We start from the raw sequence: 15,966 nt of genomic DNA on the forward strand, positions 1-15,966 counted from the left end.
AGGGGAAAAAATCCTTCAAACTTTGTAAGGAATTCACATTTATTAATAGCAAAGGAAAACGTAGTTGGAAATGCACAGCAACTCAAATTGAAAACACAGGACACTAATTTTGAAGAATCTTTATCTGAAAAGCTAAGTTGTCATCTACCATAAGACGCTGATGATCAGCTCTATATACTCAGTGTTTACTAATGTATTCCAGAATTCCAGCACCTGAAACTTTTCTTTTTATGAACAATATTCTCACTATTTTGAAGTAAATGCAAACGCTACATGAAAGCTAAAGAAAAATAAGATTTTACCTGCAAGATTCTTTGATGATCGCTGTCACAGAGTTTCCCTTCTGAACTATAACTATTCAGAAAGACAAGGTATTTGTTGGCATACTTGGCAGTCTGGAAGAAGATGATTGTTCTCATTTCACTTCTAATGTGTGTAATGTTGGGATTCCATAGACTGCCTGTTGACAATAATTGCAAAAAAAAAAGTGGAAAAGTAAAATCTTTCAAAATAAAAAGTGTCTGTCAAACAACCATACATATGCGTGATAATTGTCAAAATTCAATGTCTTTTATGTGTCCTCCCTGCTGGATTGGATTTCCACCCTTGATCAAGCAATAACCACAGCATACTGCGACTCACAACATATCAAACTCTACGGGCCAGACTTTCATTTTCAGGTTAGGACCCCAACCGCAAGATAAATCCCAGATCCTAAACCAGCATGGAATCAGCATAACACGGTCTGTTATGAATTTTTAAACAAAATATCTATTAATGGTTGGAAGGCCTGCCCAGTGTCCAATTAAGGACGGTGGGTGAGTTTTGGAAGCAGGATAGCCAAGTCCTCCAGCACCTAAGGATTTGGAGGCTGACAATGTGGGTGATCATTGTGGGGTGGGGTATGGCAGCAGGAAAGAGAGGGAGAAGTAAAAAACATCTCCATCCTGGAGGTTCATACATGGCATGTTTTACAAACTTTATGATGTAAGTGGCCATAGATGTCAGATCTCAGTTTTGGAGAGTAATACTTCCTCAGAAGGAGGGAGAAATCAGAGCATAAGAAGACATGTAAGAGACCAAGGAAGGAAGGTGGGTGAACAAGGAAGGGTTGAGTGTGGAGAAGTGGAGAGAAAGGCTGAGGAGAGCAAGAGGAAAGGGAAAGGGAGGAGGAGGAGAATGGATGGAATGGAGGGAGGACCAAGAGATGGAAGAGGGAGGTGAAGGAGACAGATGAAAAAGGAGGAGCAGAGAGAAGGAAAAGACTGCAAAAATACAGAGCACATGGAAGATAGGTTTTAAGGTAAAGGAACTGGCAGGGATTCATAATTACTGTGAAGCTGTGAATCAGAGCTACGCTGTGGTGAGATTTGCTGAGCGTCTCTTTGAAGTAAAGTTCACTTACCTCGACATTTGCAGGGCTCTGTATACTTAATTTGGTCATCCTCACATCCTAAAGGAAAATATGCAGGTTAGCTTGCCCTCTACCAGGATAAAATCAGATTACATAAATCTTCTATAACTCTGTAAAACAAAAAGGTGGTGCTGTTTCACAGAAGTTAATTGCCTGCTGTCACTATTCATTTACATGGTACACAGTTGTTGTGAAATTCCAGCTGCTCTGCCCTATTATGATCCAAACTCCTGCAAAACACCTACAACTGTCAGTATAAAACCAATAGAGTTCAGACATCAATAGAAATAAAAGTAAACAGTCATGAGAGAATATTTGCATGAAGTATGATTTAAAAAATATTTTTATTGAAAAAATCCTCTATTAAAAATATGAAAATAACATGACAGCAACAGACCAACTACTATGTTATCTACAAAAGAACTCTCAACTACACTCATTGCACATCAAGTAAATAAATAATGCCGCTCAGCGTAACCTCAGCTCTCAACCTTCAAGAGCATCAATTTTTAAACCCACATTTGCTCAAAATTCTTCCTCGAAGGACATTTGGCTTATTAAACCAAACCACCATGGCTAGACAAAAGCCCGAATTAAAATGATGGACAGATCTGCTTCCAAATAATTCAAAAAGGCTGCCATGTCTTATAAAAATTGTCCGTTTTCTGGTGCACCATATTTGTAAGAAAGTCCAAAGGAACGTGTTTCATAGTTAACTTATGCCACTGTGTCAGACGCGGGGTGGGGGTGGGGGGTTCTCAGACACCCAGCACATCAGAATGTTCTTCCTCACACAAAAAGTGAAGATACTAAAAAGCTTTTTCCTACATACATTGAAGTGAGATAAATTCGACAAACCCAGAAGAGAAACCTTGACTTCGGTCCCCAAGACCCTCTCTATTACTCCTGCCACAACGCTCCAATATGTACGGAGCCTGTGGCAGGACCACAAACAATGAATGAAGCTGCCCGTATTAATTTTACATTTGGGGCACATTGAAGATGCACCCTGTTTAAATTTTGCAAGACAGTCTTGGGCCAGGTGAGCCCTATGAAGAATCTTTAACTGCAGAGCATGGGTCCTGTTACATATCGAAACCTTCCTCACACTCTCAAATGTCCACCCAAGTTATTAAGTACGATTTAAAAGATTTTCAAGTCTGATAAATGACTAAGAGATAGAAACATGGCTGACTGCATACTCCCGCAATTCCTATTCCTCAATTAATCCTATTTGAAAACTGGTTTTCATTAACATAAAGCACAAGATACAATGAAAGATGGAGTTTCTCTTATACAGATACACATGCAAAGTAACTTATAAAATTGGATAATTCATGTGAATATTCCTGGTCACTCAATAACATACTCAAATTTTCTAAATAACTAAATCCAACCTACTCAAGCAGTGCCTCTAAAGTCTTTTGAAGTGTTCCGTATCGGGCTTGTGAAGAAAAGTAATATAAAAAAATTTCAAATGAGATTATATGAGACCTTGAACCTGGTGACTGAATTAACAATGAGGTATAATATTAGTCTACTCTGATTTGATCCCTAACCCAGAATTAGATTCACATTAGCAACAATACTTCATAACACTAAAACTATGAATAACTTGGTTTACTTTATTTTTGTCAAAATCTGAATTCTTTTGGTTTAATATTAACATAAATTGTAGGTGGCGCTTTGCAAGAATTTGGATCATAACAGGGCAGCAGCTGAAATGTCATAATTATTAAAGCATACCATGTAAATGCACAGCTTAAGAAATCACTAATTCCTCCTAGTTGACACCATATGCTGTTGTGAAAACAGACATCACAGTTGGGCAAACTATGTTTTTGACAGAAAATTAAAAGGTAAAAGGTGATGGTAAATTTGCCAAGGCAAGGTTTGTGAAGGTTTGTAGCTCAGGTTGAGGTTTAGGGTGTAGGTTTGCTCACTGAGTTGTAGGTTTGATATCCAGACGTTTCATTACCTGGCTAGGTAACATCATCAGTGGCAACCTCCAAGTGAAGCGAAGCTGATGTCTCCTGCTTTCTATTTATATCTTTCTCCTGGATGGGGTTCTTGGGGTTTGTGGTGATGTCATTTCCTGTTCGTTTTCTGAGGGGTTGATAGATGGTATCTAGATCTATGCGTTTGTTTATGGCATTGTGGTTGGAGTGTCAGGCCTCTAGGAATTCTCTGGCATGACTTTGCTTAGCCTGACCCAGGATAGATGTGTTGTCCCAGTCAAAATGGTGTTTTTTTTCATCCGTGTGTAGGACTACGAGGGAGAGAGGGTCGTGTCTTTTTGTGGCTAGCTGGTGTTCGTGTATCCTGGTGGCTAAGTTTCTTCCTGCTTGTCCTATGTAGTGTTTGTGGCAGTCTTTGCATGGAATTTTGTAGGTGACGTTGGTTTTGTCCATGGGTTGTACTGGGTCTTTTAAGTTTGTTAGTTTTTGTTTGAGAGGGTTGGTGGGTTTGTGTGCTACTAGGATTCCGAGGGGTCTTAGTAGTCTGGCTGTCATTTCTGAAACTTCTTTGATGTATGGTAAGGTGGTGAGGGTTTCTGGCTGTGTTTGGTCTGCTTGACATGGTTTGTTCTTGAGGAATCTGCAGACTATCATTTGAGTGTCTGTTCTTCTTGAATACGTTGTATAGGTGGTTCTCCTCTGTTTTCCAAAGTTCGCCTGTGCTGCAGTGTGTGGTGGCTCATTGGAATAGTATTCTGATACAGCTTCGTTTGTGTGTGTTGGGATGATTGCTGGTGTAGTTAAGTATTTGGTCATTTAAAAGACCCAGTACAACCCATGGACAAAGCCAACCTCATCTATAAAATTCCATGCAAGGACTGCCACAAACACTACGTAGGACAAACAGGAGGAAAGTTAGCCACCAGGATACATGAACACCAGCTAGCCACAAAAAAACACAACCCTCTCTTCCTCGTAGCCCTACACACGGATGAAAAAAAAACCACCATTTTGACTGGGACAACACATCTATCCTGGGTCAGGCTAAGCAAAGACATGCCAGAGAATTCCTAGAGGCCTGGCGCTCCAACCACAACACCATAAACAAACGCATAGATCTAGATACCATCTATCAACTCCTCAGAAAACAACCAGGAAATGACATCAGCACAAACCCCAGGAACCCCACCCAGGAGAAAGATATAAATAGAATGCAGGAAAAAACAGCTTCGCTTCACTTGGAGGTCGCCACTGATGATGTAACCTAGCCAGGTAATAAAACTTCTGGATATCAAACCTAAACCCTAAATTTGTCAAGGTCTTACTGAACCATAGGATTGCTCTCTCATTAGAGATGACTGGTGGTGGGTTAACCTGAGGGTCATGATGCCTCAGGTGAGTGGGAGAAGTTGAGAAGGAGAGTCCTTCAGGGAGATCTCAGCTGGTACAGGAATTGAACCCACACTTGGTATCACTCTGCATCGCAAACTGGCTTAGATTACTTACAGTGTGGAAACAGGCCCTTAGGCCTAACAAGTCCACACCGACCCGCCGAAGAGCAACCCATCCAGACCCACTCCCCTACATTTACCCCTTCACCTAACACTACGGGCAATTTGGCATTGCCAATTCACCTAACCTGCACACGTTTTTGTGTTTGTGGGAGAAAACCGGAGCACCCAGAGGAAACCCATGCAAACACTAGGAGAATGTGCAAACTCCACACAGACAGTTGACCGAGGCGGGGATTGAACCCGGGTCTCTGGCGCTGTGAGGAAGCAGTGCTAACTGTTCAGCCAACTGAGCTAACTACCTCACCATAGAATTTATAGGTTGCTCAACAGACCGAAGAAGATGCATAACCCAATAAGATTGGTGCAAGAAGGACTTAAAGGATTTGACATGAAAAAAGCCAACAAGTTACATTTTCTATTAACAGTGCTATGATTATCACCAGCAACTGGGTAAGACGCACCAGGCACAGTGAAAACGATTGCTGGACAATCATTATCTTGATTGATGTTAGGTCTTGGTAAACTGCATGCAGCCACCCTATAGGTCTGCTCTGGTTCTGCCTCAAGTCTCTCCAGTGAGAATGCCCACTGTAATAGAAAAATGCATACTATCAATTGCTATCAGAATGAATTCTACACTACCTCACACAACTAGAACTGGGATAAACAACAAAATCATCTTTAAAAAGTTTCACTATTGCCTTATTTAAAACTTTATTCTTGCTGCGTATGTCTTTCAGATGTGTAATCAAAAACTAAATTGTATTAGTCCTAAGTGTGTGGCAACAAGACCTGGTCAGAGGCTAGGAATTGTGCAGCAGTTAACTCACCTCATGACTCCCAAATCCAGCTTTTTTTCAGTGTGTGGGGGAGGGGGGTGGACGGTGCATAGAACCCACTATTTGCCTGGGTTTGTGCAGCTCTATCACTGAGTTTGACACCATTCAGGACAAAGCAGCATGCTTGATTGTTTGCGGAAATGGCGAGTTCAGTCCTTTCACTACAGACCCTCAGTTGCAGCAACGTACCATCTACAAGATGCACCGCTGTAATTCATTAAGCTTCCTTAGAGATCACCTTCCAAATTCTTGACCATTACTACGTGGAAGGGCAAGGGCAACAGATTCATGGAAACGCCATCCGCACATTCCCTTCCAAGCAATTTAACATCCTGACATGGAAATATATTGCCATGCCTTCAATGTCACTCCCTTATAGCATTATGGATGTACCTACATCAAATGAACTGCAGAGGTTTAAGAAGGCAGCTCAACAACTTCTCAAGGGCAATAAAGACTGGGTCAGCTAGTCACTCCCACATCCTGTGACTGAACAAAAAAAAATTTTTAAAAGTGGGAAGCCTAGCAAAATCTTACCAATGTCTGAAAAATTAAATTTTAACTGCCCCAAACAAAGGGCATACAAAGACTGAAAAATGCAGTAGGTCAAAAGGACCAATATTTAAGTTGCAGATGAGCACTACATTCATTCTGTTTTATTCATTCCTGAGATATGGGTGTCACTGATAAGGTCAGTATTTGTTTCTCATACTTAATTTCCCCTTGGACAGGTAGTGGTGAGCTACTTCTTTTGATTTGCTGCAGTTGTTGTGATGTTGGTATGTCTACATTGTTGTTAGGAAGAGAATTCCAGAATTTTGACAAGATGATCATGAAGGAATAGCTATAAATTCCAAGCCAGGACACAACAGAGCAGGATCTTGCCTCTGGTGGTGATGTTCCCATGTGTTTGTTACCCTGAAAGAGAAATAAAGAGTGCTGGAGAAACACAGCAGGTCTGGTTGCATCTGTGGAGAATGAAATAAAGTTAATGTTTTGAGTCCAACATAATACTTCTTTGGAATTCTGAAGAGTCATTTTGGACTCAAAATGTTAACTTTGTTTCTCTCTCCACAATACTGATATACCTGCTGAGTTTCTCCAGTACTTTGTTTGTATTTCAGATCTTTTGCATCCAAAGTACTTTGCTTACATGTCTACCACCCTTGATCATCCAGGGGTAGAGGTTAGAATTTGCAAGGTACTGTAAAACGGGTCTTGGAGAGTCATTGCAAAACACCTTGTAGATAATGTACGTAATAGTCATTGTGAACTCACAGTGGAAGCTGTTTATTGTGGTGAATAGGGTGCTGATCAAGTGGGACACTTTTTCCTTGGATAGTGTTTGGTTTCTTGACTTGTTAGAGCTGAACTCATCCAGGCTAGTGGGCAACATTGCATCATGCTCCTGGCATGTGATGCCTCCATGCTTGACCATATGGCAGCTCATTTTGGTTCAGTGCTCAAACCCACAATCTCAACTTCCTAGGATAAGTCCAAGTTTTCCCTTCAACTCCCATATTATCCCAACTTGAACACTGTTTCATCATCATCAGTAAAAGTACTGAAACTGTCTCCCAACAGCCATCTGGGAGTAACTTCAATATGTGGGCTATGGTATCTGAAGGAGGCAGTTCACCACCAGGTAGGAATGGCAAATAAATTACACCTTTGCTTTTGATACAAACAGCCCAAAAATTAACAATAATAAAAGCTCCATTCACTTGCATTGGACCAAATTCCTGATCCACTACCTGATGAATCTACCCCAGCTCAATTGCAGCCTACATTGAGCTTTCTCCCTTCCCCTTAACCCCCTTTTGTTATAAAGACCCTCTTCAACAGAAGACGACCTGCTTAGGCTGCAAAGGAGATTCTCTTCCTTTCCAGACAATCAAGCCCAAGCTATGACCTATTCAGTCCTTATTGGTCAAGGAGTCTCAGCCTCCACTTCCCCAACTCTGAGGAAGGATCAATAGACTTGAAATGTTAACTGTTTTTCTCTCCACAGATCCTGCCAGATCGACTGAACTTCTCCAGCAATTTTTGTTTCAGATCTCCAGCATCTATTGCTCCTCAAGCCTGATGCTGAAGGAGTTCCCAACTTAAAGTTGCACTAACGTAGTATACTGGCTGCTGCTGTTAGCACTGGCCGATGGAAAGTACAAACACAAGGAGAAAACCTGAGCTGTAATATCTACACGGTACTCCTTAGTACATACCTTCTCTCCTTGTGGATTTAGTTGGTTCCTGATCTTGTTTTGGAATCGGTATTGAACACATTTCTCCTCTCCGTTGCTCAGTTTTTTCACAGATACCTCTACTCCTTGAGAATACTTTATACTGGCTGCAAAACCCAAAATGAATCAAACTGATTAATACATGTACCAAATTCAAAACATTATTCAATGTCGATGTTCAAGGATGATATTATTAAACAGGAATGAAGTCAGTACTCATTGTGAACCATTAAGTGCACTTGTAATTTTTTTTCTCCACATTTTGGGTCCAGCATCAGGGTCAGACAAAACATATCTAACATTATACAGTCAAAATGAGCCAGGCGTACAGCGGATATAAATCAGACATTCAGACTGGTTTTCCTTTGGAGCAGACAAGTGACTAAAACACAAAAATATTGCAGTTTTGAGAAGTATTTTGTTTCTAGCCAAGAGTTTCCACTTAAACATATGAATTACCAGGAGAAAGCACAAATAGATAGTGTATTAGATCATGCATTTTTAAAAATGCATCTCATATATTTTGTACTTGTATCTATTACTTCCTCTATCAGTTCATTCCACGTATGAACTAGTGTATGGAAAAAGCTACCCCTCAAGTCCCTTTTAAATCTTTCCTTAAAATTATGCCCTCTAGTTTTGAACTGCCATGCTCTGTGGAAAAGACCTTCGCTATCCCCTTTATCTATGCACCTCATGATTTTATAACCCTTAACCTTCTGTGCTCCAGTGAAAGAAGTCCCCAGCCTCTCCTTATAACTCAAACCGCCAGTCCCAGTAATATCCTTGTAAGTCTCTTCTGCGCCCTCTCCAATTTTCTTTTAAGTCAGTGTTTTAGAAGAGAAGTAACTGTTTGTGGCTATATGCAATTCTTTGTATTTGAGCTAAACTTTGTAACGATATGTGTTTAAGCTTGTAACTGTGTAATTGTTTAGACCTTTATCACTCAAAACTATGCAGTGACTGAATTTATAAAGTATCTCATTGCCTGATTCCTCACTCACTATACATGAAGCATTTATACTTTGCACACACTATAATTTTCAAAGTGATACATTGTAATTTTTCTGTTGTAATATTTTGTAACTTTCCACATTAATTTTAAATAGATTTAAAGTTACAACCAACTTTTTCACCATGTTCCTTTTACTGTGTTTTTAACATAAAAGGACTTGTTCCAAGCACACAGAACAGAGGGGAAAATCATCATCTAACAAGGTGACCTTGATGAGGAACTTGTACCACTTAAGCAAAATTCAGTTGATGAGCTCATGCTATCAATCATGAAAAGATTTACAAGGATGTTGCCAGGGTTGGAGGATTCGAGCTATGGGGGAGGCTGAACAGGCTGGAGCTGTTTTCTCTGGAGCATCAGAAACCAAGGGATGACCTTATAGAAGTTTATAAAATCACGAGGGACATGGATAGGATAGACAGAAAAGTATTTTCCCTGGGGTGGGGGAGTCCAAAAATAGAGGGCATAAGTTTAGGGTGAATTGGGGGGGGGGGGGGAATATAAAAAGGGACCCAAGGGGCAACTTTTTCCATGCAGAGAGTAGTGAGTGTACAGAAGGAGCTCCCAGAGGAAGTGGTGGATGCTGGTACAATTGCAGCACTGAAAAAGGCATCTAGATGGGCATACAAATAGGAAGTGTTGAGAGGGATATGGGCCAAGTGCTGGCAAATGGGACTAGATTAGGTTAGGATATCTGGTTGGCATGGATGAGTTGGACCGAAGGGTCTATTACCATGCCGTACATTTCTGACTCTGAGAAGGTAACAGCATATACCCCTTCCCTAAACAATTGGACAAGGAAGATATCATGAAATATCTTTTTACTATAGCAAGGAATCATAAAGCAACAAACCAACTATAACTATAAGTAATTGTTATTTAAGGTACAAAATTAGAGGATTGATCAGAGGGAATTACATCACCCTTAGGAACCAATTACAAATGATCATGCAGTTTGAGTCAGTTAGAAATGCAGATTGCCTCAGGTCTCATCCATAAATCACAAATGCCAGCAAAGTTCAGGAGTTAACAGGAAAAGGAAATAGAATGTTAGCCCTTATTTCAAAAGGCAGTGGAGTATAAAAGTAGGGAGATTTTGCCAGAACTATACAAGGCATTGGTCAGATGACAATTGTGACTAGCCCTGGTCCCCTTCTTGAAGGAAAGATATTGAGGCATTGGTGGACGTCCAGAGAATATTGATCTGGTGTATGGAAGGACTATCTTATGAGAAGAAGTTGAGTAGGTTGGGCCTGTAGTCATTGGAGTTTGGAAGAAAACAGATGATTTTATTGAAACATACAAGACTCTTAAAGCACTTGACAGGTTAGATGTGGAAAGGTGGTTTCCCTGTGTCTGAGTGTTTCAGAGAGGAGGGTGGTGGGAATCTCAGAACAAGCGACTCCACATTGAAGGCAGAGGAGGAGGAATTCCTTAGAGTGAGTGAAACTGTGGAAGATTGTTTTTACAGCACAGGATTGTTGATGTTGAATTATTAAACATATTCAAGACTGCAATTTAAAAATCAGGAAATTAAGAGTTATGGGGAAAAGGCAGGAAAGTGGAGTTGAAGATTATCAGATCAATTATGATCTAATTGAATGGTGGAGCAGACTCAATGGGCTGAAATGACCTGCTTCTGCTCTTGTCTCATGGCCTCCCCTTGCCCAATAAAAATGTAATAATGCCATTGATCAAGATGTGGCTTGGAAAAAGTTAACAAGCAGCACCTTTCAGTAACCAAGAAATGTGCACACCAAGTTTGAAAATGAAGTTTGCAGAGCTTGCTGGCCAGCTGGAAGCAGAAGACCATAGATATCAGAAGAGACCAGAGACTGAGTGTCTAAAATAAGAAACAAAAACCAAAATATGCCTGTGATGTTTGTAGCCCTACTTTGATGACTATTAATTTTATAGTTTACATTGGAGTTAAAACACCAGATGAACTATTTAGACAATAGGATATAAAGTCTCAAACAAACATGGATATTGGGAATGAAGTTTAAATTGTAACCTTAAAACCTAGGAGATTACAGAAGCTTTGTCTGCCCTGAATTTTGCTTACATTCTTCAATCTGTTCACTTGTTGTGGTGAAGGACAATAAATATGGTACGGAGTTTCAGTACTTCTTTAAAACATTCCTCAGTTTTAAAACAATAATTTTTCCATTTCAGCCCATGATCAAAAATATAGATAACTAATAGCATAAGGGACCCGGGTTCAATTCCAGTCTCTGGCAACTAACTGTGTGGAGTTTGCACATTGTGTGGGAGCAAACTGGAGTATCTAGAGGAAACTCACACAGGGACAATCTAAAGATGTATAGATTAAGTGAAATGGCCATGCTAAATTGCCCATTGTATTCAGGCATGTGTAGGTTAGTGCATTAGGGTCAAGGGTAAATGGGTTTGGGTAGGTTACCCTTCAAAGGTTCAGTGTGGACAGGTTGGGCCAAATGGCTTGCTTCCACACTATTGGGATTCTACGATGCTAATAAAGGTCTGCTTAATAAAAAAAGGTGATTCAATGCTGATCTGAAAAACTAGTCTAAAGAAAAATAAAAAACCCATGCATCTTTGTTCATGGATCACCCTATTGATACTATAAACCATCAAAATACCTTCTCTCCTCTCTCCCGCACTCATGGAGGCAAAAGTCAATCCTGAGCAATTCTTGCAGCTGGCTTCAAAGTGACAGCCCACTATAAGCACACAACCAACCTTTCATTCAACTATTACAACAATGATGTGAAGGTGGCAGTGTTGGACTGGGGTGGACAAAGTCAGATGGACTATAACCTGGAGTCACGGGACAAGTTAATTTGATATCAAGCTTTCAGAGTGCAGCCCCTTTGTCAGGTGTAGGGAGAGAGGGGAGCACACAGACACAGAATTTCTAGGCAGAGAGATCAAAAAGATCATACAACTGGCATGAGCGGAGTATTGAATAATAAGTCTCTACACCTCTAAATGAGGCAGAGATATTTACAGAAAACTAAAAATAAGGTAGTGCTGAAGCCAAACTAAATGACTGGAATAACATGATAGGTATAAGAGTTGCATGCGGAGGGTCTAACAAAAGTAATTAGTAATTCAAAACTCCAAACTAATAAACGTGGAGAGATTATTACAATTTGTCAAAGTGACGGTGTCAAAACCGGACTAAGGATGCAGAGGTGTGGTGGGGTCACAAGTACCAAGATAGGAATTCAAGATTAATGTTGACTGTCTTAGTGGGTACTGAACTTTGCTATCAGTTTCTGTTCAGCAATTCTGCATTGTTGCATATATAGAAGTCTGCCTGAGAGAAAGCTTACCCAAAGATCTGAGGCTGAATGTCCTTGATCACTAAAAGTGTTCCCTGACTGGGAGGGAACCTTCCTGTCTGGGGATTGTTGCAGTATCCATTCATCTGTTGCAGTGTCTACAGGGTCTTGTCAATGTACCATGCTTTGGGGCCTCCTTGCCTGCAATGTATTAGAGACTACATTGGCTGCGTCCCATGAGTATTTGCTGTTTATGTGGTGTGTGGTGTTCCCCTGTGTGATGGTAATGTTAACAATCTGCCATGTCTTGCAGAAGCTGCTATAGCAGGGTTATGCGTTGTGGTTGATGTTGTCCTGAAGGCTGGACAGATTGCTGCAAACAATGCTGAAAATGTGTTGCTGGAAAAGCGCAGCAGGTCAGACAGCATCCAAGGAGCAGGAGAGTCGATGTTTCTGGCATGAGCCCTTCTTCAGGAATGCTTGGATGCTGCCTGACCTGCTGTGCTTTTCCAGCAACACATTTTCAGCTCTGATCTCCAGCATCTGCAGTCCTCACTTTCTCCTGCTGCAAACAGTGGTCTATTTGAGGTTTGGCAGTTGTTGAAAGGGAAGATCTTAGTAAGGTGTTCGCTGTTGATGCTGCGAAGAACGTGGTGTAGTCTCTTTGCTCTGGGGATGTACTGGATGACGAAGCCATATTCTGTGTGCCTTCTGAGGAGACTTGGTTTTTTTTTTGCTGTGTCACATGGGAACTGGCGATTGATGAGTTGAGTATGTATCCTGCTAAGTAAGTCAGCTCGCTGAGCTTGAAGGTTTGTTTTCAGACATTTCGTCACCATACTAGGTAACATCAGTGAGTCTCCGGAGAAGTGCTGGTGGTATGTCCTGCTCTATTTATAACTGTTGGTTTCTTAAGATGGGTGATGTCCTTTCCAGTTTTTTTTTCAAGGAAAAGTAGATAGGATCTAAATCAGTGTATTTATTGCTGGAGTTCTGGTTAGAATGCCATGCCTCTGAGAATCCTCTTGCATGTCTGTTTCACCTGTCCTAGGATGTGTGTGTTGTCCCAATTGTATCCTGCTCTTATGAATTGGAGATGCCAGTGTTGGACTGGGGAGTACAAAGTTAAAAATCACATATCAGGTTATAGTCTAACAGGTTTAATTGAAACACACTAGCTTTCAGAGTGTCGTTCCTTCATCAGGTGATAGTGGAGGACTCAATCCTAAAACACAGAATTTAGAGCAAAGATTTACAGTGTGATGCAACTGAAATTATACATTGAAAAATACCTTGATTGACTGTTGACAACAAAAATTGACAAAGTTTTGCTATAAATTCTGTGTTTTAGGATGGAGTCCTCCACTATCACCTGATGAAGGAGCGTCGCTCCGAAAGCTAGTGTGCTTCCAATTAAACCTGTTGGAGTATAACCTGGTGTTGTGTGATTTTTAACTTTGCTGTTATGAAGGCATCCTTAAATCTTTAGGTATCTGTCACATTCCTCATCTGAGCAGATCCTGTGTATGTATCTTGTCTGTAGGGGCTGGCTTCTTTAATATGTTTGGGGAGGAAGCTAGCGGAATGCAGCATCATGAGGTTAACCGTGGACATGTGGTAGAGTGAAGTACTGAGGTGTCTATCTTGATGCAGAGGAGTGTCAGGTGAATGAGACTGATTCTGAAGCGTAGTTCATGGTAAGTCTGGTGGGATGAAACTGGTTTGCTATGTAGTCATTTCAGTGATTTCTTTCCACAAGGCCAAATGAAAAAAAAAGTCAATATATCTGGTGCATAGCACTGGTCAGAGGTTCTGTACAGCAAAAAAAAACCTCTTGTTTAAACTTGTGCATGAAGACGTTGACACACTGGGGTCAAATTTGGTCCTTATAGATGTACTGTGTTTCTGGATGAACCGGTTGTCAAAAGTGAAGATGCTATTTAGAAGATGAAACAGATGGATTGTAGGATGTCTGGAAATTGTCAGTGGTCAGTGTTGAGGCTGTTGAGGGGATGCTGGTGTAGAGTGCCAAAACATCATTTGTGATAAGGAATTGTGGTTCGACTGGACCAGGATTGCTGAGTTTCTGTAAGAAATCTAAAGAGTCGTGACAAAAGCTGGGGGTTCCTTGTATAATGGGTTTCAGCAAGCCGTCAACACAGCCAGAGAGGTGCTCACACAAGATCCCATTGCCTGATACGATGGGACGTCCTGATGTGGTGGTTTTGCATACCTTCAGAAGGCAGTAGAAGTCTTCTATGCAAGAAACAGACCATTGTTCACAGCCTTTAGGACATCAACCACACCACACAACTGTGCTATGGCAGCTTCTGCAAGACATGTCAGATTGTTGACATGGATATTACCATCACACACCACTTATATGGCAGATACTCATGTGACTCGGCCAATGTCGTTTCTCATACGCTGCATGCAAGGATGCCCCAAGGCATGGTATATGGAGACCATGCAGATGCTATGAAAACAGATGAATGGACACCACACAACAATCACACAGGAACGGTCCCCCTAGTTGGGGAACACTTCAGTGGTCAAGGATATTCAGCCTCTGATCTTCAGGGATGCGTCCTCCAAGGTGGACTTTGAGATACACAACAATGCAGAATTGCCAAGCAGAAACTGATAGCCAGGTTCCGTACTCATGACGACAGCCTCAATCATGATCTTGGGTTAGTGTCTTGCTACAGGTGTTCTGTGTGTGTTTAACATCTTCCTTACTGTCCTGTTTTGACACCTGTCATCTTGATAAGTTCAGATCTTTCTACCTTAATAAGTTTGTAGTTTTGGAATACTTACTTTGATTAGACCCTTGGCATATGACTTATACTCATCATGTTACTTCAAATCATTTGGTTTATCTCCAGCACCTTTTTTCCTGTAATTATCTCTGCCTCATCTAATCTGATTATAGGTCATCCCTGTTTGTTAGTCAGCTAGCTGATGACACTTGACTCCCTGTCTAACACTCTTGGTCACTTGCAGAGACTTATCATTCAACACTCCACTCGCACCATCCTTTGATGTCTCTGCCTATAAATTATGTCTGTGTTTTCTTCTCTCTCATTACACCTGACGAAGGGGCTGTGCTCCAGAAGCTTGTGATTTCAGACAAACTGGTTGGACTACAACCTGGTGGCGTGCGACTTCAGACTATTAGTAACAAGACCGATAGTTAACACACGACAACAAAGAGGATCACTAGAATCTGCTATCTTTTAAAATAAGAAACTTTTATGTTACATGCTTACCATCTGTGCTTAATCTCCAGCTGATGGATAGTACAGGCACTGAGACTCCAGTTGCATTTGTTTGATTGGCAAGATTAACGTGTAGTTCCTTGGGAAATGAAGGTGTCCAACGGGAAAAGCTCAACCAACTGCTATCCAAACAGCCACCTGATCATGGCAATGAAGAAGAAAATAACTTTTTGTCAGCAAATTCCAACTGGAAAATTAATCACCTTTTTAAAAACAAGCCACATTCTAGTTTTTGATTGGGCTACTAGGGTACATGGGTACAGTTAAAAAAGGTTCAGTCTTTCCTCACAGTCTAGAACATTTCCACAGGTGAAAACTTAAATCTTTGGTCAGTATTTCAGGATAGGCATTGATGCCAATGTCAGCTGCCCATGTTGTCCTCAGCCACAAGAGACTGAAGGTATGAAACTGAAGGGAAAACTATTTGCGCTGCCCCTGATTC

At 40.9% G+C, this 15,966-nt stretch overlaps 1 protein-coding gene across 1 annotated transcript in view; it reads right to left on the reverse strand.

The window, feature by feature from the left end:
* il17ra1a (interleukin 17 receptor A1a) overlaps nt 1–15,966 on the reverse strand; it is a 54,193-nt gene that overhangs the window by 22,340 nt on the left and 15,887 nt on the right. Inside the window, exons 3-7 of the mRNA XM_060839421.1 lie at nt 15,516–15,662; nt 7,948–8,072; nt 5,348–5,474; nt 1,406–1,453; nt 303–460 (exon numbers count right to left, since the gene is read on the reverse strand). Coding sequence (XP_060695404.1) covers nt 303–460; nt 1,406–1,453; nt 5,348–5,474; nt 7,948–8,072; nt 15,516–15,662 — 605 coding nt within the window. The remainder of the gene's footprint in view (nt 1–302; nt 461–1,405; nt 1,454–5,347; nt 5,475–7,947; nt 8,073–15,515; nt 15,663–15,966) is intronic.

The sequence above is a fragment of the Hemiscyllium ocellatum genome, chromosome 19, assembly GCF_020745735.1.
Source record: "Hemiscyllium ocellatum isolate sHemOce1 chromosome 19, sHemOce1.pat.X.cur, whole genome shotgun sequence".
In the NCBI taxonomy this organism is placed as follows: domain Eukaryota; kingdom Metazoa; phylum Chordata; class Chondrichthyes; order Orectolobiformes; family Hemiscylliidae; genus Hemiscyllium; species Hemiscyllium ocellatum.